The sequence below is a fragment of the Bubalus kerabau genome, chromosome 13, assembly GCF_029407905.1.
Source record: "Bubalus kerabau isolate K-KA32 ecotype Philippines breed swamp buffalo chromosome 13, PCC_UOA_SB_1v2, whole genome shotgun sequence".
NCBI lineage: Eukaryota > Metazoa > Chordata > Mammalia > Artiodactyla > Bovidae > Bubalus > Bubalus kerabau.
In genome coordinates, this window is record NC_073636.1 from 39,849,235 (window position 1) to 39,875,747 (window position 26,513).

The following is a 26,513-nucleotide window of genomic DNA, read 5'->3' on the forward strand; positions in this document are numbered from 1 at the left end:
TCAAACAGGCACTTCTTACCAGCCGAGGAACTAACAGCATCTTCCTCTTAACTCCTCTGAGAGCCATACGGCACTGAATTAATCCATGTGAAGTCTTAGTACCCAGTTCTCCACCAGCACATTGTATATTAGTTACTATTATCATGAGATAATCAACTTTGAAAATTTTCCACTGCCACTGGTTATTTCTACTTCCTCATCCATGTTACTATCTGCTGGCAATTTTTCTTATGAAAAAAAGAAAGGCAGTAACAGGTACCAAAGGTTTAATATTTATATGTGTGTGTGTGTGTGTGTGTGTGTGTAGGGCTTCCCTGGTGGCTCAAATGGTAAAGAATCCACTTTCAATGCAGGAGACCCAGGAGACACGGGTTCAATTTCTGGGTTGGGAAGATCCCCTGGAGGAGGAAATGGCAACCGACTCCAGTATTCTTGCCTGGTGAATCTCCATGGACAGAGGAGGCTGGCGGGCTAGAGTCCAGGGGGTTGCAAAGAGTCAGACACGACTGAGCAACTAAGCACGGCATACACACATACACACATACACACACACATATATATAGAGTGCTCATGTTCCCAGGTGGCACAGGCGTAAAGAATCCGCCTACAATGTAAGAGACACAAGAGATGCGGATTCAATCCCTGAGTCAGGAAGATCCTCTGGGAAATGGTAACCAACTCCAGTAATCTTGCCTGGGAAATCCCATGGACAGAGGAACCTGATGGGCTCCAGTCCATGGGGTCACAGAGAGCTGGATATGACTGAGCACTGAGCACGTGTATGTGGGATGCCCAGTGCGGGAGAATTAAAGTAGATGCCTTCCGTTAGCCTTGTTGTTTATGATGGTGGTGATGATGGCAGTGATGGCGGACACACGTGTGAACTGGAAGGATTTTCCCAGCATTCCCTCCTGGCTAAGAGCATCAGCAGGGCTCATGGCCAGTGGTGACTATTGCCAAGAGGGGCAAAGAGAGGAAGGGAGATTGCAGGGGCAGCTGGAGTGACCTCCCAGGAGGAACCGGGTCTGCCCCTGAGGTTGCCTGCAGCAGCGCTTCCCAGAAAGGAATGACATAAGGAAAAGTGCAGCTACTTTCGGGGATTATCTCCATAGCTTTTCCTCTTTTAATTGTATTTTTTATACTCACTTATTCATTTAGATATTTATATATGCATGTCTATTATTTAACTGGATTACTCTGAAATACATTAGGCTTTTGAAAGAAGAATCAGGTGTCATTTGATGTGATTTTCCTTATCTCTAGTGTCCTTGCTTCCTGCTGCTGCTGCTGCTGCTAAGTCACTTCAGTCGTGTCCGACTCTGTGCAACCCCATAGACGGCAGCCCACCAGGCTCCCCCGTCCCTGGGACTCTCCGGGCAAGAACACTGGAGTGGGTTGCCATTTCCTTCTCCAATGCATGAAAGTGAAAAGTGAAAGTGAAGTCGCTCAGTCGTGTCCGACCCTCAGTGACCCCATGGACTGCAGCCTTCCAGGCTCCTCCATCCATGGGATTCTCCAGGCAAGAGTACTGGAGTGGGGTGCCATTTGCTTCCTACTTGCTGCCAATTCTACAGATTATGAGAGAGTGGACTCAGATTGTAGTGTTAGTCAATTTTATCTTTTTTGCTCTCTGTTTCTCTAGTCTATTGATATACAATCAAGAGCAGAACAGAAATGCATCAATAGTGAAATGAAAGAATGAAAAATTGCAAGAAACTGCCCAAGTCTCTTTAAGTAATTAAAAATAAACACATGTGAACTTGCTAGGACATTGGAAAGCATCTGCTTTTTATAAGCACATGGAAATACCATACTTGGCAGAGTGCAGAATCTCATTTCACAGATAGTTGAAGTTTTTGCTGCAGAAAATGCAATCGAAGGATCAAGCCCAGTATCTCCTAGGTGCTGGTCAGAGTTTCAGACCCTTCCCAGACCTACTGAAACTGAACACACATTTTAACAAAATTCCAGATGACCAAATGCATGTTACAGTTTGAAAAGTATTAGTTCAAGGCATATTTGAATTGAGGACATTTGTGCAGCTGATATGATTAAACAGATGTAGGCTGCTGCTGTTACAAGTCTGGAGGAAAGGGCTGGTGTGTGTGCTCAGTTGCTCAGTCATGTCCGACTCTTTGCGACCCCATGGACTGTAGCCCACCGGGCTCCTCTCTCCATGGGATTCTCCAGGCAAGAACACTGGAGTGGGTTACCATTTCTTACCCCATGGGATCTTCCCAGTCCTGGGATCGAACCCAAATCTCATGCATTGGCAGGCGGATTTTTTTATCACTGTGCCACCTGGAAAGCCTTGTTATTAAAAAAAACTCTGGAGGAAAGGAGCTGGTGACACTTATGGGGAAAAAAAAAAAAGGCATAACCTCACTTCACATCAACTGCATGATCACAAAAGGTTTAAAAGGCAGATGTCAGGAAATGAGTATTACCCTCCTGGTTATTTATATATTCTTCTTGCTTTTATAGGGGAAAAAGAACACCTGAAAGGTAGGGGGAAAGACAAATTCAGTACTCTTGCATCGTCTTTTACCTCCGACTATGTGAGGGTAGCAGAAGCTGAGTCAGAAGGTTCTTTCTGTCTGGGCCAGCTGCTCTCACTTGTGTGCACGTGTGTGTGCGCGCAGGGACATCATCACGTACTCTGGATAATTAGTCACACTGTCTCCACGTGATGTTGGAAGTTTATGGGCTTTTTCATTTTCTGAAAGGACAGCCAACTTTCTTTTAAAGGCATTTCATTCTCTGAAAATCTGTTACCAACGGGGCCATTTTACTCATCAGTTTTGAAACACAGGGAAGAGAGATGTAATTAAAATGTATTTGGTGATTAAGAAGTGAATTGTGTAAAACATCAAATAATTGCAGCTGTATAAGGAAGCAATGGTTCCAGTCCCCTCCCCCAATCCCAGGGGCTGGAGTTGAGGGGCCAGAAGGGAACTGGGGGAGAGTTTTATGGGGGCTGCCTTGTAAATAAACCTTTGTGACAAATCTCTATCTCCCAGCATTTGGTTTACTTCATATAGAGGAAATAAACCTGCCTCTGTAACAGACCTAGTAGATTGCACACCTATTTTTTTAAAGATTTATTTATTTTTGGCTGTGCTGGGCCTCCATTTCTGAGCCAGATTTTCTCTAGTTGTGTTGAGCAGGGGCTACTCTTTGTTTCTATATGCAGGCTTCTCCTTGCAGAGCACAGGCTCTAGGCACTCAGGCTTCAGTAGTTGGGCTCACTAGTGCCTCCCAGGCTCAAAAGCACAGGCTCAGTAGTTGTGGCTCGCGGGCTTAGTTGCTCTGTGGCACGTGGGATCTTCCTGCATCAGGAGTTGAACCCATGTCTCCTGCATAGGAGCCAGATTAGTTACCACTGAGCCCCCAGGGAAGCCCTCAGTATCTTTTTTTTTTTTTTTTGAATCTCTGTTTATCCTAGTTCTCTTTTTCTGTTTTATTGTTTTTGGGGTTACAGGCTATACTGAAATGTTCCATGGCTTTTAGCTGGCTATTCATAATTAAATGGAAAGCATCACAAAGCTTCTTGGGAGCTGCAGATACCGGGCAGAGTTTGTGAACTGGTGACCCTCCCAGTGACCATGTCACAACCTGGTCATTTCATTGGAGGGATGAAAAATGTGAATAGCTGTGGGACTTTTCTTTTTGGGTCAGGCAACTTCCCCAGGAAAAGTTCTCCAGTGTCCTCCTGGAGGGTGCAGGGTGGGATTAACTCTTGCCAGCACCCTGGGACCTCCAGAGGGCAGGGTCAGGATGACTGCTCTTCCTTAGCCCTGTCTCACCCTCACCCTGTGCTGTCTGTGTGCTGAGAACTCAGGAGCACAGCTCCTGTGCCACTCTGGGGATAAAGCTGCATTCCTCTCCTTGCAGGCATCCCAGCCTTGTCCAAATCCTGGGCCTCGGCAGATTCTGCACTGGGAACCCACTGCCTGCCCCTTGGCTTTTTGTCCAGCAGTGGCTAAACACTCAGCTTGTCTCCGGTTGCTGAATGAGTTTACCAGCTTCCATAACTGTGCTGCCCGTTATCACTGGCTGTTGTCTCCTCCTCCATTTCCTTCATTCTTATGGTTTTGGTGCAGTGGGTGCTCAATCGCTCTGGGTATCCAACTCTCTGTGACCCCACTGGCTCCTCTGCCCATGGGATTGGACAAGAATACTGGAGTGGATGGCCATTTCCTCCTCCAGGGGATCTTCCCAGACCTAGAGATGGAACCCGCATATCCATCGTCTCCAGCATTGCAGGCGGATTCTTTACCCCCGAGCCACCAGGGGAAGCCCCTTATATGGGTTTATGTCTTTTAAAAGTTTATTTATTTATTTTTAAAGCTCTTTTCTTCTCATTTTAAGTGAGGCGCTGGTAGGGAGCCCATGTGTGCTGCTCACCTTGTTTTATTGAAACCTGTTGTCAGCTTTTCATATGAATAGACAGTGCTTTTGTACAAGCTAGTTAGCAAAACTAATTGATTCCATGGAGGGCTGGAGTGAAAGCATCTATCCAACCCAGTTATTCTATAAAAAAAAAAAAATTTTTTTATCTGAAGGCAACTGCCAAGTTGTTTCTTTGTCAAGCATATTGGCGAGGATTTCTCAAAATACATATTCCCTGGGCACTTCGTCTTTTCCACATGATCCGAAGGAAAAAAAAAACAAAGCAACGGTGGCTGAATCGCCAGGCTGTTTGCTTGCTTAAATGTCAGTGAAACGTTGCCATGGTGATGAGAGCTTGGGTCAGCAGTATTTACAGAAGAGCACATGGTGTTTCATCTCAATGAGCAGGAAGATGTTTTGTGATAAAATGTGGTAAAAACTTGTTTTTTTCCAACTAAGCGAAGAAAGGAAGTACACAGTGTGAAATGATCAATGAGAAGTTCTGAGTCATCTGTAACATAGGAAAATGTGCAGCCAGGACAGGAATGGTGTTTTTCTGCAGGTTAAAAATTATATTGGATGCGCTGAAACGGAAAGCCATAATAGCACATCCTAGAAGCCTAAGTCAGTGTGGGGCTCCAAGGCATGTAATATACTTTGTACTTTTTAAATAGAGTTACTGTGATGGTGGGGACAATGATGTAACAATGCAAACCATGACAATTCTCTTGGACAGCAAGGAGATCCAACCAGTCTATCCTAAAGCAAATAAGTCCTGAATATTCATTGGAAAGACTGATGCTGAAGCTGAAACTCTTAATACTTTGGCCACCTGATGCGAAGAACTGACTCATTTGAAAAGATCCTGATGCTGGGAAAGATTGAAGGCGGGAGGAGAAGGGGACGACAGAGGATGAGATGGTTGGATGACATCACTGACTCAGTGGACATGAGGTTGAGTGAGCTCCAGGAGATGGTGATGGACAGGGAAGCCTGGTGTGCTGCAGTCCATGGGGTCGCAAAGAGTCGGACACGACTGAGCGATTGAACTGAACTGATCTAAGTATTTGTGTACAGGTTTTTGTATATATATACATTTTCACTTCTCTGGGATAAATCCCCAGGAGTGCAACTGCTGGACTATATAGTAATTGCATATTTATTGGGTTGGCTGAAAAGTCCTTTTGGGTTTTTCATAAAGGAGAACCCAAACAAACTTTTTGACCAACTCATTAGTTTTTAAAGAAACCCACCAAACTTTTCCAGAGAGGCTGTCTCCGGTTATGTGGGAGTGATTCAACTTTGACTATTGTTTGTGTGTGTGTGTTAAAACTGCTGAAATTGTCAAAGATTTAGTAGGTTTAAAATGTATGCACTTTTAAGAATGTTTTCTTTCTGGAAGTGTCTTGACTAATCCCACTTCAGTACAAAAACTAAGTCACCCGCAAAAGGGAAAACAGAAATCCTGCTGGCCTTACTCTTTTCCCCTAGAAAGTTTCAACACCCGAAAACAACGGAATAATGATGTTTACAAAGTTCTTGGCGGGGAGAGAACACGGGAATCCATGAATATCCAGCCAATATTCTAATCAGGCGTCTCACAGACTAAAGAGGTCTGGGAACAGAGGACCAGCCCCACAGGGCCCCTGGAAAACAAAGCAAAGAGGGAAAAGGAAATACTGTAATGAAACCCAGCCAAGCCATAAATGAATCAAAATGAAGAAGGGAATGAGGAAATTGTAACAAAAAGTGGCAATGAGCATGATATCCACTCAATTACAGACTGAAGAAATCAAGCAACTGGGAGATGCATAGATGTAACACAGCTGTATATATGAAAGTTCGGAAAAGTAACAATATTACAAGCAACATAATCAGGAGACTAGGGCAGAAGGGACAAAGACCATGACAAAGATGATTATATCTTTCATTACAAAGAGACAGTAGTGCCCTAAATGGAAGCTTATAATAAAAAATACTTTTCAATGATTTTCATTAAGATGTTGAAAACAGATTTACTATATATGATGTGTGTGTGTGCTAAGTTGCTTCAGCCATGTCCAACTCTTTGCAACCCCATGGACTGTAGCCTGCCAGGTTTCTCTGTTTATAGACTTTTCCAAGCAAGAATACTAGAGTGGGTTGCCATTTCCTCTTCCAGGGGATCTTCCCGTATATGACGTAATATAATATATATCTTAAGCATAAAGGAGATCTTTGGGTACTCTTATTCCTTTGGTGCTCAGTAATCTATTTAGTTTTAATTCAGTTCATTTGGAAATTACCAAAAAACAAAAAAAAAAGATTCGGCTTTCTGCCAGGTACACGCATCCAGGTTAACTCTGTAAGCTGCAGAAAATGGACAGTAATAAAAGGATTCCTGTCCACAGAAATACAAATGCATGGTACATGGCCAGGAGATACAGTGAATAGACATGCTGTACATGTATTTATAAACACATTTCAGCTTTCCTGATTGCCTTCTGCGGTTTAAATTCTCCTTTTAACCCATGGTAACATCTTAGTGGTTCTTTCATAATGAATGAGTTAAATGTTTTTTTACGTGTGCATTTTATGTTTGTATGAGAATCACAATTTTATCTTTTTTAAAAGGCTACTTGAAAACTTAGCATGGTTGGAACAATTTGGGTATATCAATCCACTTTTTAATCATACATTTTATGAAATCTAAATACAGGACAAGAATTGCCTATGACAATTTAGGTCCTGAGTTGAAATATGCTGCAAATATATTTCTAAGACTTAGTATCATAAAAAAAAAAGAAAAAATTAAAGCATTCTATTAAAATTTTTAAAAACTGATTACATGTGAAACAATATTGTTTATATACTGGGTAAAATAATAATGCTGTTAATTCCACCTTTCTCTTATGTTGTGAAATATGTTAGAAAATTTGCAGTCGCATGCACGGCTGGCATCACTGGGACAGGCCGCTCTGGACCATGAGTTCTCCCATCCCTCTCGGCTTCCTTCCTCACATGCCAGGGGGCACAAAGTGATCCTGAACCCTGCTTTTCTGCCCTGGGTTCCTAACCCCTGGCAGCCTCTTGTTTCCTTCTCTCGGGGGCTCACAGCGAATATCCTTGGAAAACCCCAGACGTTACAAGCGTCCCCGGCTTCGGCCTCCAGAGGGCGCAAAGTCGCGACCGCCGTTGCCGAGCAACTCGTGGCCCGGAAGTAGTTCTCTGCACTGCCCCTCCCCCCGTGCCGCCTTGGGGCATCCGCGCCGGACGACTTCCGGCGGGGCGAGTGTGGTGGTTCCGCGAACCGGTTCCCGCGGCCGCGGCGACGCGATGACCACGCTCCGGGCCTTTACGTGCGACGACCTGTTTCGCTTCAACAACATGTGAGTGAGGCACGCTCGGGCCCGGCGGCGGCCGGCGCGTCCCCGGGGCAGCCCTGGGTGGGAGCCGGGCGGGACGTCCGGACGGCCCCGCTGACCTTGGCCGGGTGGCCGTGTACCCGCAGCCCCGACCGCAGTGCGGGCGCCTCTCGGGGCCTGGGGGCACGCCGGGCGAGGGTCGGGGGCCGCCGAGCTGAGCTCCCCGCCGCTTTCTGCCGGCTTCCCCCCCCCCTGCGCGGCAGCCAGGGCCCGGCGGCGGCGCGGTTACTTTGTATCCGCGCGGGGTAACACTGGCCGCAGCCCGGCGCGGCGCCTTTGCGCTCCTCGTTACTGTTGCTGCGCGTCTCGGCGGGGGTACCACTTGTTGCTGCGGGATGGGGCGAGGGGGGTCGAGGGGCGGTCCTCGGGGTGCCCGGTCCTTCGTCCGACTTAAGTCAGGCTCTGTGACTTGCAGGTTTCATTATTTTTTTCCTAAGTTTTATTATGAAAATTTCTGAGCGCTTAAAAGCTTGATAGAATTTTACCGTGAACACCTGTAGACTACCAGCTGGACTCCCACTTTTTTTTTTTTTTTTACTATTTCACTTCTTTGGCTTCATCACAGTTCAGCCCATCTTATCCACCCACCTCACCAATCCCAGACCCACTTTTAAAGATCTCGAGGCAATTATTTGAAAAAGGACCAGATAGTTCAGGTTCAAGTGTCAGGAGGATGGAAAGAACCTGAGAGGAGTTCGCTAGAAACGTTCACAGAGGGACTGAGTCTCAGAAAATGGCAACGTGTTGACAGTGGTGAGGAAGGAGGTGCTGGAGGAGGAAGCTGCTGCCTTGGGGGGCGGCCGACGCTCGGGCGGGGATTGACTGTAGGAGCCGGATTCTGTAACTCCGAGGTCAGAGCAACTTGTGAGACTGGACTTGTGCCCCCATTTTGGGGGGCGGAGGTGGTTTCTGGGGGCCTCTCTCAGTCGGAGCAGATTAACTGAGGCGACTGCGTTCAGTCTCCTTGTGCCTGGCCCCGGAGTAACTCCTTAGTAGCTATAGTAGTAGTAGCAGCAGCAGCTTAGTCGTGTCCGACTCTTGGCGACACCATGGACTGTGGCCAGTCGGGCTCCTCTGTCCATGGGATTCTCCAGGCAAGAATACTGGAGTATGCCTATCCCTTCTCCAGGGGATCTTCCCAGCCCAGGGATCGAGCCCCACTCTCTCGCATTGTAGGCAAACTCTCTACCATCTGAGCTACAGGGAAGATGGGAGTAACCCCTTTCCTCCTCACACCTCTGTGAAGTAGTTGCCCTTCTCATTCCCATTTTTTGGCGTGAGTCAGCTAAGGAGCTGAGAGCTCAGAGGAATGGCCCAGGTGGAAGAGCCCTGTGTGGGAGTGGGCTGAGCAAGGAGACTCCTTAAAGAGATTGGGCCCGGTCTGGTGGTTCTTCATTCCTGGCCGCGCAGGACCCCTAAGCTGTCCGCCGCAGGGCCGTGTGTCTCGGGGTGACTGGAGAAGGTGTACCTGGCAGGTGAGCCATTTAGGAGGTCTTGGCAATGGCCCAGAGATGATAACTTGATGAAGGCTTGGGTTTCAGAAGCACAGACCCGGGAAGTGACAGTGTGCTTTACATTTCAAGAATGGATGAGGCAAAGCTGCCTAGAAAGTCAGTTTTAACCGAAGACTGAGGAAGGGCCCACACTTTTATATGAAAATGAATAGAACAGAAGGAGAATAAGCGTGACCGTTTATGTACAACAAAACATCATCCTGTCAACAGGCAGAGAAAATCGACACATAGTTGTTTAATCTCCACATTGTGTAAGTCATCATGCCTTTGTATAACAAAAAAGGTATATATTCAAAATTACCATTAATTAAAGATTAATTATGAGGACTTGCCTGGTGGCTCAGTGGTGAGAAGTCCACCTGCCAATGCAGGAGATGCCAGTTCTATCCCTGGGCTGGGAAGATCCCCTGGAGAAGGAAACGGCAAACACTCCAATACTCGTGCCTGGAGAATTCCATGGATAGAGGAGACTAGTGGGTCACAGTCCATGGGTCACAAAGAGTTGAACACGCCTTAGTGACTAAGCAAAAAGTCGGACACGACTAAGCGACTTTCACTCACTCACTCACCAGAGGTTCTAGTCCTTTTCTTTACATTTTGGTTTTATCCTGGGGATCAACAACTACTGCCAACGTTTTTGTTCGTAGGATGGGGAGGGAGGGAGGACTGGTTTCCATGGTTACTGTCCCACTACTCACATAGGACACTTAGGCCCCCTTATTTTAAATGTATTAATTTCCCTGGTAGCTCAGACGGTAAAGCATCTGCCTGCAATTCGAGAGACCTGGGTTTGATCCCTGGGTTGGGAACATCCCTGGAGAAGGAAATGGCAACCCTCTCCAGTACTCTTGCCTGGAAAATGTCATGAATGAAGGAGCCTGATAGACTACAGTCCATGGGGTCGCAAACAGTTGGACACGACTGAGCAACTTCACTTTCACTTCAGCGACTAAACAACAACAATTTGAGTTCAGAGTCATCTAACTTGTCAAGGCCTCTTCAGTCTATGCCAGTGGGGGACTCCTCTCCCTCCTCTCTTCCTTGTTTCTCACCTTGATTAGGGCGCTTCTGTCAAGAACACGGAGAGTCACTGGGGTAGGGTGTTGCAGTAGTAACTGAAAGAAGCAACGGATGTGGAAACATTGCCGTCAACAGCAAATATTTTATCCTTGGAAAAATATTTTCTGCCTGCCAGTACTGAAGAGACAGTAGATAACAAGACAAAAAATGTTATCTTTATGGAATTTACAGTTTATTTGTTTAAATTGGCCACACCACACAGCTTGTCGGTTCTTGGTTCCCCAAGTCCAGGGGTTGAACTCGGGACCCTCAGCAATGAAAACCAAAGTCATTGAAAGCCGAAGTTGCTGTAGTTGTACATAACCATTGCATTGGATTGCCAGGGAATTCCCAGAATTTACATTTTAGAGGGGAAAGTAAGATAGAACTTAGTGTTCAGTAAACAAGGAAAAACGAGAGCAGGAAAGGGAAATAGGAAGTACATATGGATTTGGCTTTGAGTGAGGTGTTTCAGGGAAGGTGTCACTGCAGGAAGATGGGGATAGGGGGAGTGTGTAGGTTTTGGGGCATGGGTAGTATGGGCAGAGTAGTATGGGTACTGGTTCCTGTTTCAGACACAAAGTCAGGGAGGCGGAGGCGGCTGCCAGTGTGGCCCAAGCAGCAAGTGGGAGTGTGAGAACACCAGGTCGGAGTCACAGGGCTCAACCTTGGAGAGGCCAGTGCTGGACATGGGCTTCTCTGCAGAGGGTACTCAGACCCCCAGGTAGAGAAGTCAGCCAGGCATCTGGACATGGGAATTTCAGGTTTAGGTCTGGGCTAAAAATAGAAACTTGGGGGTCAACACTGCATGGATGGTGTTAAACCCAGGTGGCTCGGTGACTTCATTGATGAGTGTGGACAGGAAAAGAGGCTCCAGGATGGCTCCCAGGGCATCACGTGGTAAAGGAGACACAGTGGCCCAGTGAAGCAGGAGGAAACCCTGCTGCTGGGTCTGGAGGCTGAGAGAGGACAGCATGTCAGGGGGACGGAGCTGTGGACTGTGTCACGTGTCCCTATGGCCTAGTGTGCAGCATGTCTGTCCATTTCTTTCAGGGGAGCAGGCTGCTGGGTCCTGAGAGGTGGTGGGACCTGCCCACCTGCACTCCAGGCCTGGGTCCAAGGCAGCAGGCAGAGAGCAGGTGGGGCGGATGCTGGAACCTTGGTGAAGCTGCTTCTTACAGTTGTGTTTTCTTCCTGAAATCAGAAGCAGCTGAGCTGGAAGAGGGAGCATTGAGGAGACAGGAGAAGGGTATAAAGTAGCCTTGAGAAGGGCGGAGAGTGAGTCCTGTACTCGATTAGAGCAGTGATTCTCTAGGTGTGGGCAAGGGCGCCTCAAGATTGCTTGGGAGGTTCTGCAGGATCAGAGCCATTTTCATGATAAAACTAAGGTTTTTGGTTTTTTTAAAACCTTTTGGCCATGCCACGCAGCATGTGGGATCTTAATTCCCCAACCAGGGATTGAACCCTGGCTCCCTGCATTATCAGCACAGTCTTAACCACTGGACCACCAGAGAAGTCCGGTTTTTTGTTTTTTTATTGCTTTTTTTTTTACTCTCATTCTTTCACTAGTGCACAAGTGGAGTCTTCCAGATGTGTGATCATCTAACAGAAAGCATAGCAGACACAGAAATGAAAAATCAACTGTTTTCTATTAAGCCAGACATTAAAAAGATACGTAAAATTGTTCAAATAATGACATTCTTGTCACTAAATTTTCTTTTGTTTTTGAAAATAGTGACTTTTGGTTTAAAAAAGTCATTCACATTAATATTTAACTGATTTTTTTTAAATGAACAAATATCTTACACTTTTAAATACCAATAGATTTAAGTCTTGGGTCTTCAGTAATTTTGGAGGGGAAAGGGGCTCCAAGGTTTGCTGGTCTCCAGAAACGCAGTGTGACCGTTGCTGTCGCTAAAGGTCCCGAGGACGAGCTTGACTGCATGTGTGAGGGGCTGAGGGCGCTGTTCCGGGCTCCGCCAGGATTGTGCTTCCACTGACTGAACCGGAAAGTGAGGGGCAGAGCTGTCTGCAGGGAGGCAGGTGTGGAAATGCTGATTTGGGAGTGTTGTGGCCAGACAGGCTGGTGAGGCAGCTGCTCAGCAGCTCCAGAGCCAAGTAAGGAGTATTCCTCTGAGAGCAAAATTAAAGGTACGAGAATGGGGGCAGCGGGGAGCAGAAGAAGCCCCAGAGTGAAAGCGTCCACATTGAGAGGGTGGGGTAAGGCAGGGCTGGCCCTTGGCACATGCTGCAAGGCTGGTGTAGCCCTGTCTGTGATTGACAACCCAGGTTGGTCACCAGTTCCACTTACAGTTTACTGTTAGAAAATGGAAAATTGTAGGGAATTCCCTGGTGATTCAGTGGTTGACGTAGTGCTCCCAGTGCATTAGGGCATGGGTTCAATCCCAGGTTGCAGAACTGACATTCTACAAGCCACGGTGAGGTGTGGCCAAAAAAAAAGAAGACAGAATGTTTTGATGATGTATTAACTGTAAAGTAATTTGTAAAGAAGCAGTTGAATGAACATGTATGGGTGTCTTTATAGTGGCTGTGCTGATGGCTTAGTATGGTCATTAGGTAGGTTAAACCATCTTTCGTAGTTGAAAAGTTGGTTTAAAGTTGTGAATTTAACATGTTCTGTTTTCCCTGTGCATGTTATTTTTAGTTGTAATTGGCCTATTTAAACTGATTTTGTAAACACTGCTTACTGTTGACATTCCTCTTGTTTCTTTTAGTAACTTGGATCCACTTACAGAAACTGTATCCTTTTTTAAAAAGTTTAAATAAAGGCTTCCAAGAGTAAGCAAAATAGAGAAAAGAAAAAAAAATAGACTTGAACACTGAAAATGTTTAAGACTTGGAGGTCAGGAAACATCATAAACAACATTAAAGGCAATTAAAAAGAAACTAAAAACTGGGAACAAGAGTTATCTTACATCTGCTGACAAGCTGCTAATATAATGACCTCATAAATCAAGAACAATACAATCCCCTGCCCTCCCTGCCCCTCAGTAGTAAGCATAGCTGTGAGCAGCAGAAAGCTGTGACTTAAGCAGGAGGGGCTGTTTTTGTCTGATAAGAACAAAGCCTCAAGAGGATGATCAGTGCCGGGCGATTCCATGACATCCTATGACACCGGGCTCTGCCCTAGGACCACTGTGTCATCCAGGGCACCCTGGCTTCCAGAGTCTACGGCATCTCATCCGCATTCCTGGCAGGAGCGTCAGTCAGCAGAGGGGAAGCCAAGGGGACCACTGTGAGGTGTGACGCAGCCCTCTGCCCTGCAGACCAGCACCTGCCTCGAGATACACCTATCTAGAACAGTCTGGGATGAGCTGGGGTTTACATTCAGGCTGGTTGCTAAAGGGGAAAAAAACGATTTTAGGTAACAATTAGCAGTATCTGTCATGGTCCCCAATAGAAACATGGGCAAGGATGTGTGAAGTTAGGGTCCTCTGACCTGAATAGATAACTCCTACATTCTCAACAGCTTGAAACACAGAGTTGGATTTCTGGGTTATGTGCCATGTCCACTGTGGGGTAGTGTTAATTGATCATTTAACCAAGAGGGCATATAGGAGGCTATGAAAATTTCAAGAGTTCAGTCTCACCAGTTAAAAGACATGATAATTAAAACCAAAATGATGTACCATGTTTTATCTATCAAACTATCAAGGATTTCAAGCAGTGATGAAGCTCAAGGCTGATGGAGGTGAGGTGAGGGGAGTATTCTCATAAATTGCTAGTGACAGAGCAGTTTATGAGAATGTTCAAAAGCTAGTCTCTTGAAGGCACTTTACTCATGAATACCCGGTAATTCTGTTTCCTGGAACCTGAAATAGAGGCGTTTATGTCAGGGGTGGGCACGCTAATATGCAGGGCCCTGTTTTTGTAAATAACGCTTTACTGGGGAATAATTTACACGCTGTGTCTAGTCCTTGACTTTCACAGTTCTTTTTTTTAGTTGAAATATAGCTGACTTACAGTGTAGTGCTTTTTTATGGTAAGAATGTATAACAAGCTAGAACTGGAAGGACTTTTATTAATTTGGTAAAGGTTTTATATTTTAAAACTTTGAGCAAGCATTATATACTTGAGTGAGAAATTAAGGTACATTCCCTTCAAGATTGGGCATAAGATAAGAATGCCTACTGTCACTACTACCCTTTAACATAGTTCTAGAGGAATTGACCAAACTTACAGAAGGAAGAAGTATAAGGACGAGAAAGGTAGAAATAAAACTATCATCATTTACAATTGATAGTACAATCATCAGTCTAGAATAAAGAACAACTAAAGAACGTTCACCAATGTTAGAACCAGGATCAAGTTTTAAAAAATCAGTAGCATGTTTACACCAGCAGTAGAAATCAAGAATATGTGGGTGTGTGTGCATGTGTGTACTTTTTTTTTGTAGTAAAAACTTTATTAAAACTTTGAAGTCAAAAAATAAAATTCTTGTTACAATTTTCTGAACCTTTAGGTCAGTTCAGCACAAGAAAATAATTGAATATTTAAAACATATATATTTACTTAAAGAACATAATAGTAGAATGGAAGCAGGTTTTTTAAATATCTAAAACTGACCGTATCTGTAATATATATTAATAATAATCCCTCTTGTTTTGTGACCTTTTAAAAAACGCGAGTGTAATTGATATACAGTATTGTGTTAGTTTTAGGTGTACAGCAGAGTGATTAGTTATATATATAAAACCATTCTTTTATCAGATTCTTCTCCCATATAGGTTATCACAGAAAATTATTGAGTTGAAGTCCATGTGCTATACAGTAGGTCCCTATTGGTTATTTACACACACACACATTTTATATATAGTAGTGTGTATGTTAATCCCTGACCCCTGATTTATCTCTCACCCCATGTTTTCCCTTTGGTAACCATAAGTTTGTTTTTGATACCTATAAGTCTGTTTTATAAGTAAGTTTCTTTGTATCAGTTTTTAAATTAGATTCCACATAAAACTGATAGCATATGACACTTGTCTTTACCTTATTTCACTTAGTATGATAATCTCTGGGTCCATCCAGGTCGCTGCAAATGGCATTATTTCATTTTGTTATGGCTGAGTGATATTCCATTGTTATGTGTATACCACATCTTTATCCATTCATCTGTCAGTGGACATTTAGGTTGCTTCCATGTCTTGGCTATTATAAACAGTGCTGCAGTGAACAGTTTTCTCCTGATACAGAGGAGTGGGACTGCTTGATCATATGGTAGTTCTATTTTTAGTTTTTTAAGGAACCTCCATACTGTTCTCCCTACCAGTTTATATTCCCTAGGAGGGGTCCCTTTTCTCCACACCCTCTCCAGCATTTTGTTGTATACTTTTTGAAGATGGCCATTCTGACCACTGTGAGGTGATACCTCATTGTAGTTTTGATTTGCTTTTCTCTGATAATTAGAGATATTGAGCATCTTTTCATGTGCTTTTTAGCCATCTGTATGCCTTCTTTGGAGAAATTCTATTTATATCTGCCCATTTTTTGGTTGGGTTATTTCTTTGATACAAAGTTGCATGAGCTATTTGTATATTTGGGGAATTAACCACCTCAGTCACTTCATTTGCAGATAGTTTCCCCCCCATTCTGTGGATTGTCTTTTCATTTTTTTTTTTTTTTTTTATGGTTTCCTTTGCTGTGCAAAAGCTTTTAAGTTTAATTAGGTCCCATTTATTTTGATTACTGTAAAGGATACTGACATGATTATGTAAAAAAAGCATTTTACCTGTGTTTTCTTCTAAGAGTTTTATAGTATCTTATCTTACATTTAGGTCTTTGATCCATTTTGAGTTTATTTTTGTGTATAGTGTTAGAGAATGTTCTGATTTCATTCTTTTACATGTAGCTGTCCAGTTTCCCTGGCACCACTTACTGAAGAGACTGTCTTTTCTCCATGGTGTTTTGTGTGTGTGTATGTGTGTGTGTGCCAGTACCATGCTGTTTTGATGACTGCAGCTTTGTAGTATAGTCGAAGTCAGGGGGCCTGATTCTTCCACCTCTGTTCATTGTTCTTAGGATTGCTTTGGGTCTTTGAGGTCTTTCGTGTTCACATACAAATTAAAAAAAAATCTTCTGTGAAAAATGCCATTGCTAATTTGATAGGGGTTGCAGTTGAACCTGATTGCCTTGGGTAGTATAGTCATTTTGACAATATTGATTCTTCCAATCCAAGAGCTTGGTGTATCTTTCCATCTGTCATTGATTCCTTTCATCAGCATCTTATAGTTTTCAGAGTCCAGGTCTTTTGTCCCCTATGTAGGCTTATACACAGGTAATTTTTTTTCTTTTTGATGTAAATGGTAAATGGCATTGTTTCCTGAATTTCTCTTTCTGATCTTTCATCATTAGTGTATGGAATGTAAGCGATTTCTGTGTATTTTGTATCCTGCAGTTTTAACCAGAATCACTGACGGTCTCTAGTAGTTTTCTGGTAGCATCTTCAGGATTTTCTGTGTGTAGTATGTCATCTGTAGTGACAGTTTTACTTGTTTTTCAGTTTGGATTCCTTTTCTTTTTCTTCTCTGCTGTGGCTAGGACTTCCAAAACTATGTCGAATAAAAGTGGTGACAGTGGACATTCTTGCCTTGTTCCTGATCTCAGAGGGACTGCTTTTGGCTTTTCACCATTGAGAATGATGTTAGCTGTGGATTTATCCTGCTGCTGCTAAGTTGCTTCAGTCATGTCTGACTCTATGCGACCCCAGAGATGGCAGCCTACCAGGCTCCCCTGTCCCTGGGATTCTCCAGGCAAGAACACTGGAGTGGGTTGCCATTTCCTTCTCCAATGCATGAAAGTGAAAAGTGAAAGGGAAGTCACTCAGTCATGTCCGACTCTTAGCGACCCCATGGACTGCAGCCTACCAGGCTCCTCTGTCCATGGGATTTTCTAGGCAAGAGTACTGGAGTGGGGTGCCATTGCCTTCTCCGGAGGGTTTATCCTATATGGCTTTTATTAGGTTTAGGTTAAGTTCCCTCTATGCCAACTTTCTGGACAGTTTTTTATCATAAATTGGTGTCAGGTTTCGTGAAAACCTTTTTCTGCTTCTATTGAGATGATTCTATGGTTTTTCTTTAGTTTGTTAATGTGCTGTATATCACGTTGATTGAAGCTATTAAAGAATCTTTGCATCCCTGGGATAAATCCACTTGATCATGGTGTATGATCCTTTTAATGTATTGTTGGGTTTGGTTTACTAGTATTTTGTTGAGGATTTTTGTGTCTGTGTTCATCAGTGATGTTGGTCTGTAATTATTTTTTTGTGGTATCTTTGATTTTGATATCAGGGTGATAGTGGCCTCATAGAATGAGCTTGAAGTGTTCCTTTTTCTGCAATTTTTGGGAAAGTTTCAGATGGATAGGTGTTAACTCTTCTTTAGGTGTTTGATAGAATTTACCTGTGAAGCCATTTGGTCCTGGATTTTTGTTTGTTGGACATTTTAAAATCACTGTTTCATTTTAAGTACTTGTGATTGGTCTGTTCATATTTTCAATTTCTTCAGTCTTGGAAGAGTGTATCTTTTTAAGAATTTGTCCATTTTATTAGCATATAGTTGTTTGTAGTAGTTTTTTATGATCCTTTGTATTTCTGTGGTGTCAGTTGTAACTTCTATTTCATTTCTCATTTATTTGAGCTTTTTTCTTGATGAGTTTGGGCTAAAGGTTTATCTATTTTATTGTCTCAAATAACTAGCTTTTAGTTTCATTGATCTTTTCATTTATTTCTTTTCTGATCTTTATGATTTCTTTCCTTCTACTAACTTTGAGGTTTTGTTTTTCTTTAGTTGCTTTGTTTACTTGATAGTTTACTTGTTTAGATTGTTTACTTGAGATTTTTCTTATTTTCTAAGGTAAGACTATATTGCTATAAACTTCTCTTTTAGAACTGCTTTTGATACGTTCCATAGGTTTTGGTGGAGAAGGCAATGGCACCCCACTTCAGTACTCCTGCCTGGAAAATCCCAGGAACAGAGGAACCTGGTAGGCTGCCATCCATGGGGTCGCTGAGAGGAGGACACAACTGAGCAACTTCACTTTTCACTTTCATGCATTGGAGAAGGAAATGGCAACCCACTCCGGTGTTCTTGCCTGGAGAATCCCAGGGTCGGGGGAGCCTGGTGGGCTGCCACCTATGGGGTTGCACCGAGTCGGACACAACTGAAGTGACTTAGCAGTAGCAGCAGCATAGGTTTTGGACTGTCATGTTCTTACAGTCATTTGTCTCTAGGTATTTGATTTCCTCAGTGATCCACTGGTTGTTTAGTAAATATTTTTTCAGCCTCCATGTGTTTGTATTTTTTATTTTTTCTGTATTTGATTTCTTATCTCATAGTGTTATAGTCAGAAAAGATGCTTGATTGAACTTTCTTAAATTTACCAAGGTTTGATTTGTGGCCCAGTATGTGATCTATCCTGGAGAATATTCCATGAGCACTTGAGAAGAAAGTATATTCTGCTTTGGGATGGAATGTTCTATAAATATCAGTTAAATCCATCTAGTATAATGTGTCATTTCAGGCCTGTGTTTCCTCGTTGGTTTTGTCTCTGTCCATTGATGAAAGCAGCTTGTTAAAGTCACCCACTATAGTTTTGTTGATTTCTCCTTCTCTGTTATTTGCAGGATATAGTGAGGTGCTTCTATGTTGGGTGCATGTATATGTCTTTTTGGATTGATCCCTTGATCATTATGTCTCTTGTAACAGTCTTTAAAGTCCCTTTTGTCTGATACGAGTATTGCTACTCTAGCTTTCTTTTTTCATTTGCATGTAATACCTTTTTCTGTCCCTTCATTTTCAGTATGTGTGTGTCCCTAGATTGGAAGTGGGTCTCCTGGAGACAGCATATATATGGGTCTTGTTTTGTATCCATTCAGCAAGTCTGTGTCTTTTGAGCATTTAATCCATTTACATTTAAGGTAATTATTGACACATATTCTTTCTGCTACTTTCTTGTTTTGGGTTTGTTTTTGTAGGTATTACCTTCCTTTTTTGTTCTCTTGTGGTTTGATGTCTCTGTTTAGTGTTGTGTTTGGATTGCTTTTTTTGTGTGTGTCTTTATTGTAGATTTTTGGTTTGTGGTTTCCATGAGGTTTTGATACAGCAGTCTGTCTGTGTACATACAGGATTGTTTTAAGTTGCTGGTCCCAATTTCTGATGCATTTCCAATATCCTGTACTCTTCTCACATGTGTTGGTTTTGATACTGTATCTGTGTGTGGAGGATTTCCTGCCTTTACCTCTTTTGCCATACCCGTGAGCTTTCCCATTCATAATTTTCTTGATCCTGTTTGTGGCCTTTTCCACACAGGGAAGTTCCTTTAGGATTTATTGTGGCTTTCATAGTAGTTGCAACAGAGACCATATGGGTCACACAGCCTTGAATATTTATTGTCTGGCTCTTTACAGGAAATGTTTGTCGCTGAGTTATGTCAGTGGAGTACTATCAGCAGTAAAAATCACCTGTAACAGGTGACAATAGGGCTGAATATCAGAAACAAAGTTGAGTGAAAAAAGCAAAAACAAAAAAGCCTCAATTTTCATTTGTATTGAAAAGATTATGACCTGTTAAAGACTGCTGTTTAAAAAAGTGAAAGGATTTTGAAGAATTTTTAATGACAGAAAACTTTTCACTGTATATTAGGCAAAGTATCACAGTGCGAATCAGGCTACAGGGTATGCTTCCCATTATATGTAGTTTTTGGCAAAAGTCCCATAAACCGGGTGAGGTGCCTGCCAGGGCTTCATGGTCCATAAGCTAGTTAGTGCCTGGGGCTCCTACAGTAGCCAGAGAAGAGATGGTTATGTTGTCAGTGGCTGGATGGCAGAAAGACTTGTGCTTCCATGTTAATGGTTATGTTTTAAGAGACAGAATAAAGGCTGTCCTTCAGAGGGGAGTTTGAAGAATTTACAAAAAGATTTTCCAGAAAGTTAAAAAAAGGCTGATGGTGTCCCCTTATAGAACTGCACCTCCAAGTTAATACTGAGAAGTACAGAAATGAGTACAGCTCAGTAGGACAGCAGGGCTGAAGAGCTAAGTAATGAGCACTCAGGCATTCACTTTAACATCAGGTTTTTATTTTTTGCATTACTAGAAATGCAGAATTTGAATCAGTGGACTGGACGAACTGGGTTTGTTAAGTAGCCTTTGGAAGTAAATTACAGTTATTCTCACTGTCCCACGCCTGAAGCTAATGAAGGCACTCGTCCTTCATTTCCTAGTGCAGAAAGGGAGAAGTAAACATCCTGAGGCTGCACTGTGTGCCCAGCACCAGGGAGAGAGGGCAGGTGACACTACACTGTAAGGGGACGGTAGACAGGAATGGCAGCTGATGGGGAGGTGCTGTGCGGGGGAGGGGGGGTCTAGACAAAGTATGAGCAGGGGAGACAGGCTGTAGAACTTGGGGGTCCTGGTTCTCCACTCTTGGATGGTATGTCTCCATTCACATCTGAGGTTACATATTCAGGCAGTTTTCTTGAAATTTAGTGCTAACCTAAACATTTCATGTAATGAACTGATTGCAGAAATCATACAATTGGCTAGGGATGAAAAATATGCTTTTTAAAGGAAACTTCAAAACTCGTTTTGTGAAGAACTCTGACTGTCCTTACTTTGCATCCTCCTTAACGAGTCTCTAGTATGGGATTCCTTTTTACCTACAGTACCTTGCCCACTGGCCAGAGTACTTCATCGTCGCAGAGGCCCCTGGAGGCGAGTTAATGGGTTATAGTAAGTATAACACTACTAGTACTTTTCTGGGTAAGCAATTAAGATAAAAATAGCTTTTAACTCTTAGACTGATCACAGAACTGGAACTATAATCATGAGCCTGTAATTTTCTTTTCTTTTCACCTCTTGGACAGCTTACTGACCCCTCTGTCTTAGGTGCTGTGCTAGGCCCAGGGATACAGCAGTGACCCAGACAGAACTGGTCATGTTGCTGGCACAGGTTTGAGCTGTGGACTGTCTGTTGTGTGTGCATACACACATACATACCCACATGAAATGGTAGATCGTTTAAAAAATACGTATCAAGTAAGAGTAACAATTAGCTAGATGGCTTTAAGCAGCAGTCCCCAAACTTTCTGGCATCAGGGACCAGTTTCATGGAAGATAAATTTTCCGGTGAGGGTGAGGATGGTTTTTGGACAATTCCAGCACGTTACATTTATTATGCACTTTATTTCTGTTATTACTACGTCAGCTCCACCTCAGATCATCAGCTCCCCAGAGGTTGGGGACCCCGACTTTGTGTTAACTTCAAAATCAGAACTTGGTCGTTTCCTTTATGATAAAAGTGCACACCACACAGTATTTCTCCGCGTGTGAGTTGCCGTGTTTAGTCACTGGATGTGGTCTTTCATTGGCAGTCATGGGCAAAGCAGAAGGCTCAGTGGCAAGGGAAGAATGGCACGGGCATGTCACAGCTCTGTCTGTTGCCCCGGAGTTTCGGCGTCTTGGTTTGGCTGCTAAACTTATGGAGCTGTTAGAGGAAATTTCAGAAAGGTAGGAGCCTGTTTTTCAAATAATTCTTGAACTCTAACCATTTGGTTTTTCTCTTGGTGAATGTTTTATCAGTTGTTTCCTTCAGGTTGAATGTTGTCATGATGCAGTTTCATAGGAATTTCATGTTCAGCCTCTAAAAGTCCTTACAGCAGTTCTGTCACATATTCATAGTGGTATTACTGTCCCTGTTTTGCCACTGAGGAAGATTAAAGCAGACTGAACAATGTTCTGTAGACTCTTGAGCTGGGTAATAGGTGGAATCAGAATCTAGCCCTCAAGGTCTCTGTTACTGTTCTTGCCACTGGCAGATATTCCCCAATTCTTTGCACTGCCCTTTGCATCTCGGTAATTTTTTTCATAGTGTCCTAGGCTAAAGAAAAGTTTATAGTTTTAAGCAGTAAAACTAAAAGAAATATTTTCATTTCATTTTAGTCACTGTGGTTATCGCCTAATGAGATGTGCCTGCTGGGCATCGCATGGCTTCTCAAACCTTGGAATCTGATTCTGCAGAACCACCTGCACTCTTGTTTCACATTAATTTTCATGTGGTCCTGGGGCTTTATAATGACAGGAATTGCTAAAAGCCTGGCTTCATAAAGACAATGTGTCACCAAAAGAAATATAATGTGATGTGTTTTTGTGAACTATACAAAGCCAGTAGTTTGCCTGTGTTTTCCCCAAATGTTTGAAATATTCTACAGCACGTCCATGAGTTTGGACCACCTGGGAGCACAGTTCGAACAGCCAACATTGTGGCTTTTTTTTTTAAAGACCTGTTTTATATATCAGACACTTGTTATGTATTACTTGTTATGTGCTCCATTAAAGTGGAGCATTTTACAGAAGTAACCATGGCCTCAAAAGTCGACTTGAGGCAAGTTGAGGGCAAGAGGGAACTTGAGCTCATTCTTGTTTAAGCTGTAAAAGAAGTCTAGTCCTTAAGAATTTTAAAATTCCTGTCATTAAAAAGCCCCAGGACCACATGAAAATCAATATAAAACAAAAATGCAGGTGGTTCTGCAGAATCAGGTTCTCTTAGACTGAACAGGGAAGAGGAGAATATTGTAGTTTACACACAAGAATTAATGGCATGCACATCTTGTTGAAAAAGTTATCTGACATTATTATTATAGTGGACAGGGAGTTCGGACATGTGTTCTAATAGCCATGACCTTACACATAAAATTTATAGGACAGACTATCTTTTAGAGTAGAAAACTACTCTCCTTCCCCTTCCAACTCCTAAATCTTCATTACAGTAGTTACTAAGATTTAAGTGACCTGTATTTGTACAGGAGTGTGTGTGTACCTATGCATATACATACATATATACATGTATATATTAGTGTACACTAAAAATACAAACTATATTTGCAAAGAAAAAATTGACTAATAAAAAATCAAAAGAAAAACGAAGGTGGCAAAACAAAAAGCATGAAATGAGGTGGTAGTCATGAATCCCAGTGTAATTAGGTAAGTACAACAGTGAATGTTAAGGAACTAATAACTCCAGTTTAAAGACAAAGATATTATGCCAAGTGAAATAGGCCAGTCACAGAAAGACAAATACTACATGATAGCACTCAGAGACTGAAGGTGGTAAGATTCATAACGAGTGGGATGGTGGTAGCGGGGAGGGGGAATGGGAAGTTATTACATTTACAATGTACCAATAGGGTGAACCTCATGTTTAGTGTTCTTAGGACAGTAAGATTAAAAAAATGATATTGTCAGCTGTACTCTATTTACAGGAAATACATGTAAAGATATAGAAAGACTAAAAGGAAAGAAATTTTCTAAATTGGGCTTCCCTGGTGGCTCAGCTGATAAAGAATCTGCCTGCAATGCGGGAGACCTGGGTTCAATCCCTGGGTTGGCTAGATCACCTGGAGAATTCCATGGACTGTATGGTCCATGGGGTCACAAAGAGTCGGACATGACTGAGTGACTTACGCTCACTTCACTTTTTAAATTATGCAAATTCCAAAGCAAAAAGTGAAAAGCAATTAAGAGTGTAATTAAGTCACATTATAGTTATTACTAGAATAAAAAACAGTCACTGCATATTGGTAAGAGTCAATCAAAAGTTACATACCCAGTGACAAACTTAAAGTAAAAATGCAACAACTGACTAAACTATAGGAAGAAATAGATCATCATAATTAGAGGTATAAACAGGCCTCTTCCTAATTAGAACAATCAGAAATTGATTTAATTGTATATAACAGGAGTCAACGTACTTTTTCTGGGCCACCAGAAAGGGTTCACAAGGTGACCTGAGGTCTCTGTTGCACATTATAACTGATGTATTCTGTAATGTTAAAATATAGTTCCTTTTAAAATACAGTTTAGTGGGTTTCATGTTTTCATTGTATAAATGTCAGCATACTCCATAAAACTTCTTTAAGACAACATAGGCAAAACATTAAAATATATTTCTAAATATTTAAGGGTTGTCCCTTGAAAATTGTAAAAAAAAAAAAAAAAAAAAAAAAGGATTCTGACTAAGTTCAACCTTACACACAAAAATGGAAGTTATTTTTTAAGGCTAAGATAATCTTAACAAAAACCTGACAAGCGATATGAGAAAGAACAGATACAGAAGTCCTAGAAAAACTTAGCAAACGGACCTAAGAATGTATTCTAGCAATTAATAGACTGAAGAACATTTTTTTATCTCAGTAAATGTAGAAAATGCTTTGATAAAATGCAGTATTCACTCTTGATTAAGCAATCTAGGATACAGAAAGGGAAAACTTTAACCTGCAAAAAGTATTTACTGAAAACCTTTAGTAAATATTAGAGGTGATGCATGGAATGCTTTCCAGGACAGGATGCCTAAAGCCAGCTTCTCTTAGTAATTATTGGAAATCCTTGACTGTACAGTGAAGCAACTAAAAAGAAGGTATGAGGACTGAGAGAAAACATAACTGTTATTTGGACAGATAAGCGTGTACACATAAAAAAACCTGTAAGAATCTAGTCTGTTGGATATAAAGTGAAAGTGCATAAAGTGAGTCTAAATTCAGCTGCGTTTCTATACAAACAGTAACATTTAGAAGAGGATGAGATCTGCATTGGCATCAGTCCACTAAGCCTTTAGGAAAAAATCTAACAAAAGCTGTGCAAGACCTCTCTGAAGTTCATACAGCTTTATCCGGAGACAGTAAAGATGGCCTATGTAAATGAAGAGAGGAACTGCTCATGCCAGTATTGTTTTCTAGGACTTCTCCCATTCTGATTTTTTTTTTTTTTATTACAGAAAAGGTGGATTTTTTGTCGATCTCTTTGTAAGAGTGTCTAACCAAGTTGCTGTCAACATGTACAAGCAGCTGGGCTACAGCGTGTACAGGACAGTCATAGAGTACTATTCGGCGAGCAATGGGGAGCCCGATGAGGACGCTTACGGTGAGTCCCCGCTGGGGCAGTGTCCCGGAGGAAGGGACGTTTACATGCATCCTATAGACTAAAATACTCAGCTCTTTCAATACACTTAAAAAAATCATATTTAAATTTGAGCTATAGTATTTAAATATCCTGTAAGCTACCTTCATGAACCTACCACTAACTAACTTATATTAACTAACCAATGGTTAATTACCATCGGTGGTTGTTTTGCTGTTATAGACATGTTACTAAGACTTTGTCAAAAGAACATTTGTAGGAAGAGCTGAATCCCAGCTAGGGTTCGGTTAGTGTTTTGTGTACTCCTGCTTGGGAGTCTCACTTATAAATACGTTTCTCTTAGAATCTGGTAAAAGTGGGAGAGTAAGGGACAAAACCGCTTATGGTTTTGGTGTTTTTTAAAACACCTGTACACTTTAAATCTGATATAAAATCATACTCTGACATTTGGGTACTTACATTAAACTTTGCTTCTTAACAGATATGAGGAAAGCTCTATCCAGGGATACTGAGAAGAAGTCCATCATACCATTACCTCATCCTGTGAGGCCAGAAGACATTGAATAACCATGAGCAGTGGTTCTTAGGCTGATAATGCTCCAAAGAGAATTATGGACAATATTATTTTCATTAGGTGACCTTGGAGCTCTATTAGGAGAACAGGGGATCATTTAGCTCTTAAAGACTTCAAGAAAATATAGGTTATCAAACTTTTAAGTCATCTTGTTTCCTGTTAGCAATATCATACCTTCTAAAGCTGTTCACTGTAATAAAATCCAACCAAAAAAGGCAGTTAGGTGAGAAGGAAACATTCCACTGTCATGGCTCATAACACACTATTCATGGTGTGCTAGGGAAAATGATTGCTCCAGTCTCCCCCTAAATTCTGTGCCTGAGAACCACTGCTGCATATACAGTTTTTATTTTGTATTGAACTTAAGCTTTAAAAGCATATATGAAATGTATAAATCTAAGATGTATAATAAAATGCACTGTTGACTCTATGAATGTTTTCTGGAAGTTTGATGGTCATTTGTAAACCTATAGTTAGCAGGATTGAGAAAGGTCATCACTTAGGGTTGTTTTGTCACATTTTTCATTTACATACAAAGTATTGTTTAAATGCTTACGTGAACAGCCCCTGCCCTGCACACTTGAGCTTCCTGCTTATTGCAGACGAAGTTCTTCCCAGATACTTGTTTCCACACTGCTGGTCT

General features: G+C 42.2%; 1 protein-coding gene across 1 annotated transcript; it reads left to right on the top strand.

Annotated features, from left to right (window-relative positions):
• Positions 1-7,608: 7,608 nt before the first annotated feature.
• NAA20 (N-alpha-acetyltransferase 20, NatB catalytic subunit) lies at positions 7,609-26,300 on the top strand. Its single transcript, XM_055544101.1, has 6 exons — positions 7,609-7,760; positions 13,105-13,129; positions 21,024-21,114; positions 21,756-21,891; positions 25,154-25,299; positions 25,778-26,300. The coding sequence occupies exons 1-6, from the start codon at positions 7,708-7,710 to the stop codon at positions 25,861-25,863; spliced, it is 537 nt and encodes a 178-aa protein (XP_055400076.1). The 5' UTR covers positions 7,609-7,707; the 3' UTR covers positions 25,864-26,300.
• Positions 26,301-26,513: the final 213 nt, after the last annotated feature.

Excerpts from the sequence above, each read along its gene's own strand:
- NAA20 (XM_055544101.1), top strand. The coding sequence starts at position 7,708 with ATGACCACGCTCCGGGCCTTTACGTGCGACGACCTGTTTCGCTTCAAC. Across the intron at positions 13,130-21,023 it reads TGGATCCACTTACAGAAACT|TATGGGATTCCTTTTTACCT; the intron begins GTATCCTTTTTT and ends ACGAGTCTCTAG. Across the intron at positions 25,300-25,777 it reads GCCCGATGAGGACGCTTACG|ATATGAGGAAAGCTCTATCC; the intron begins GTGAGTCCCCGC and ends GCTTCTTAACAG.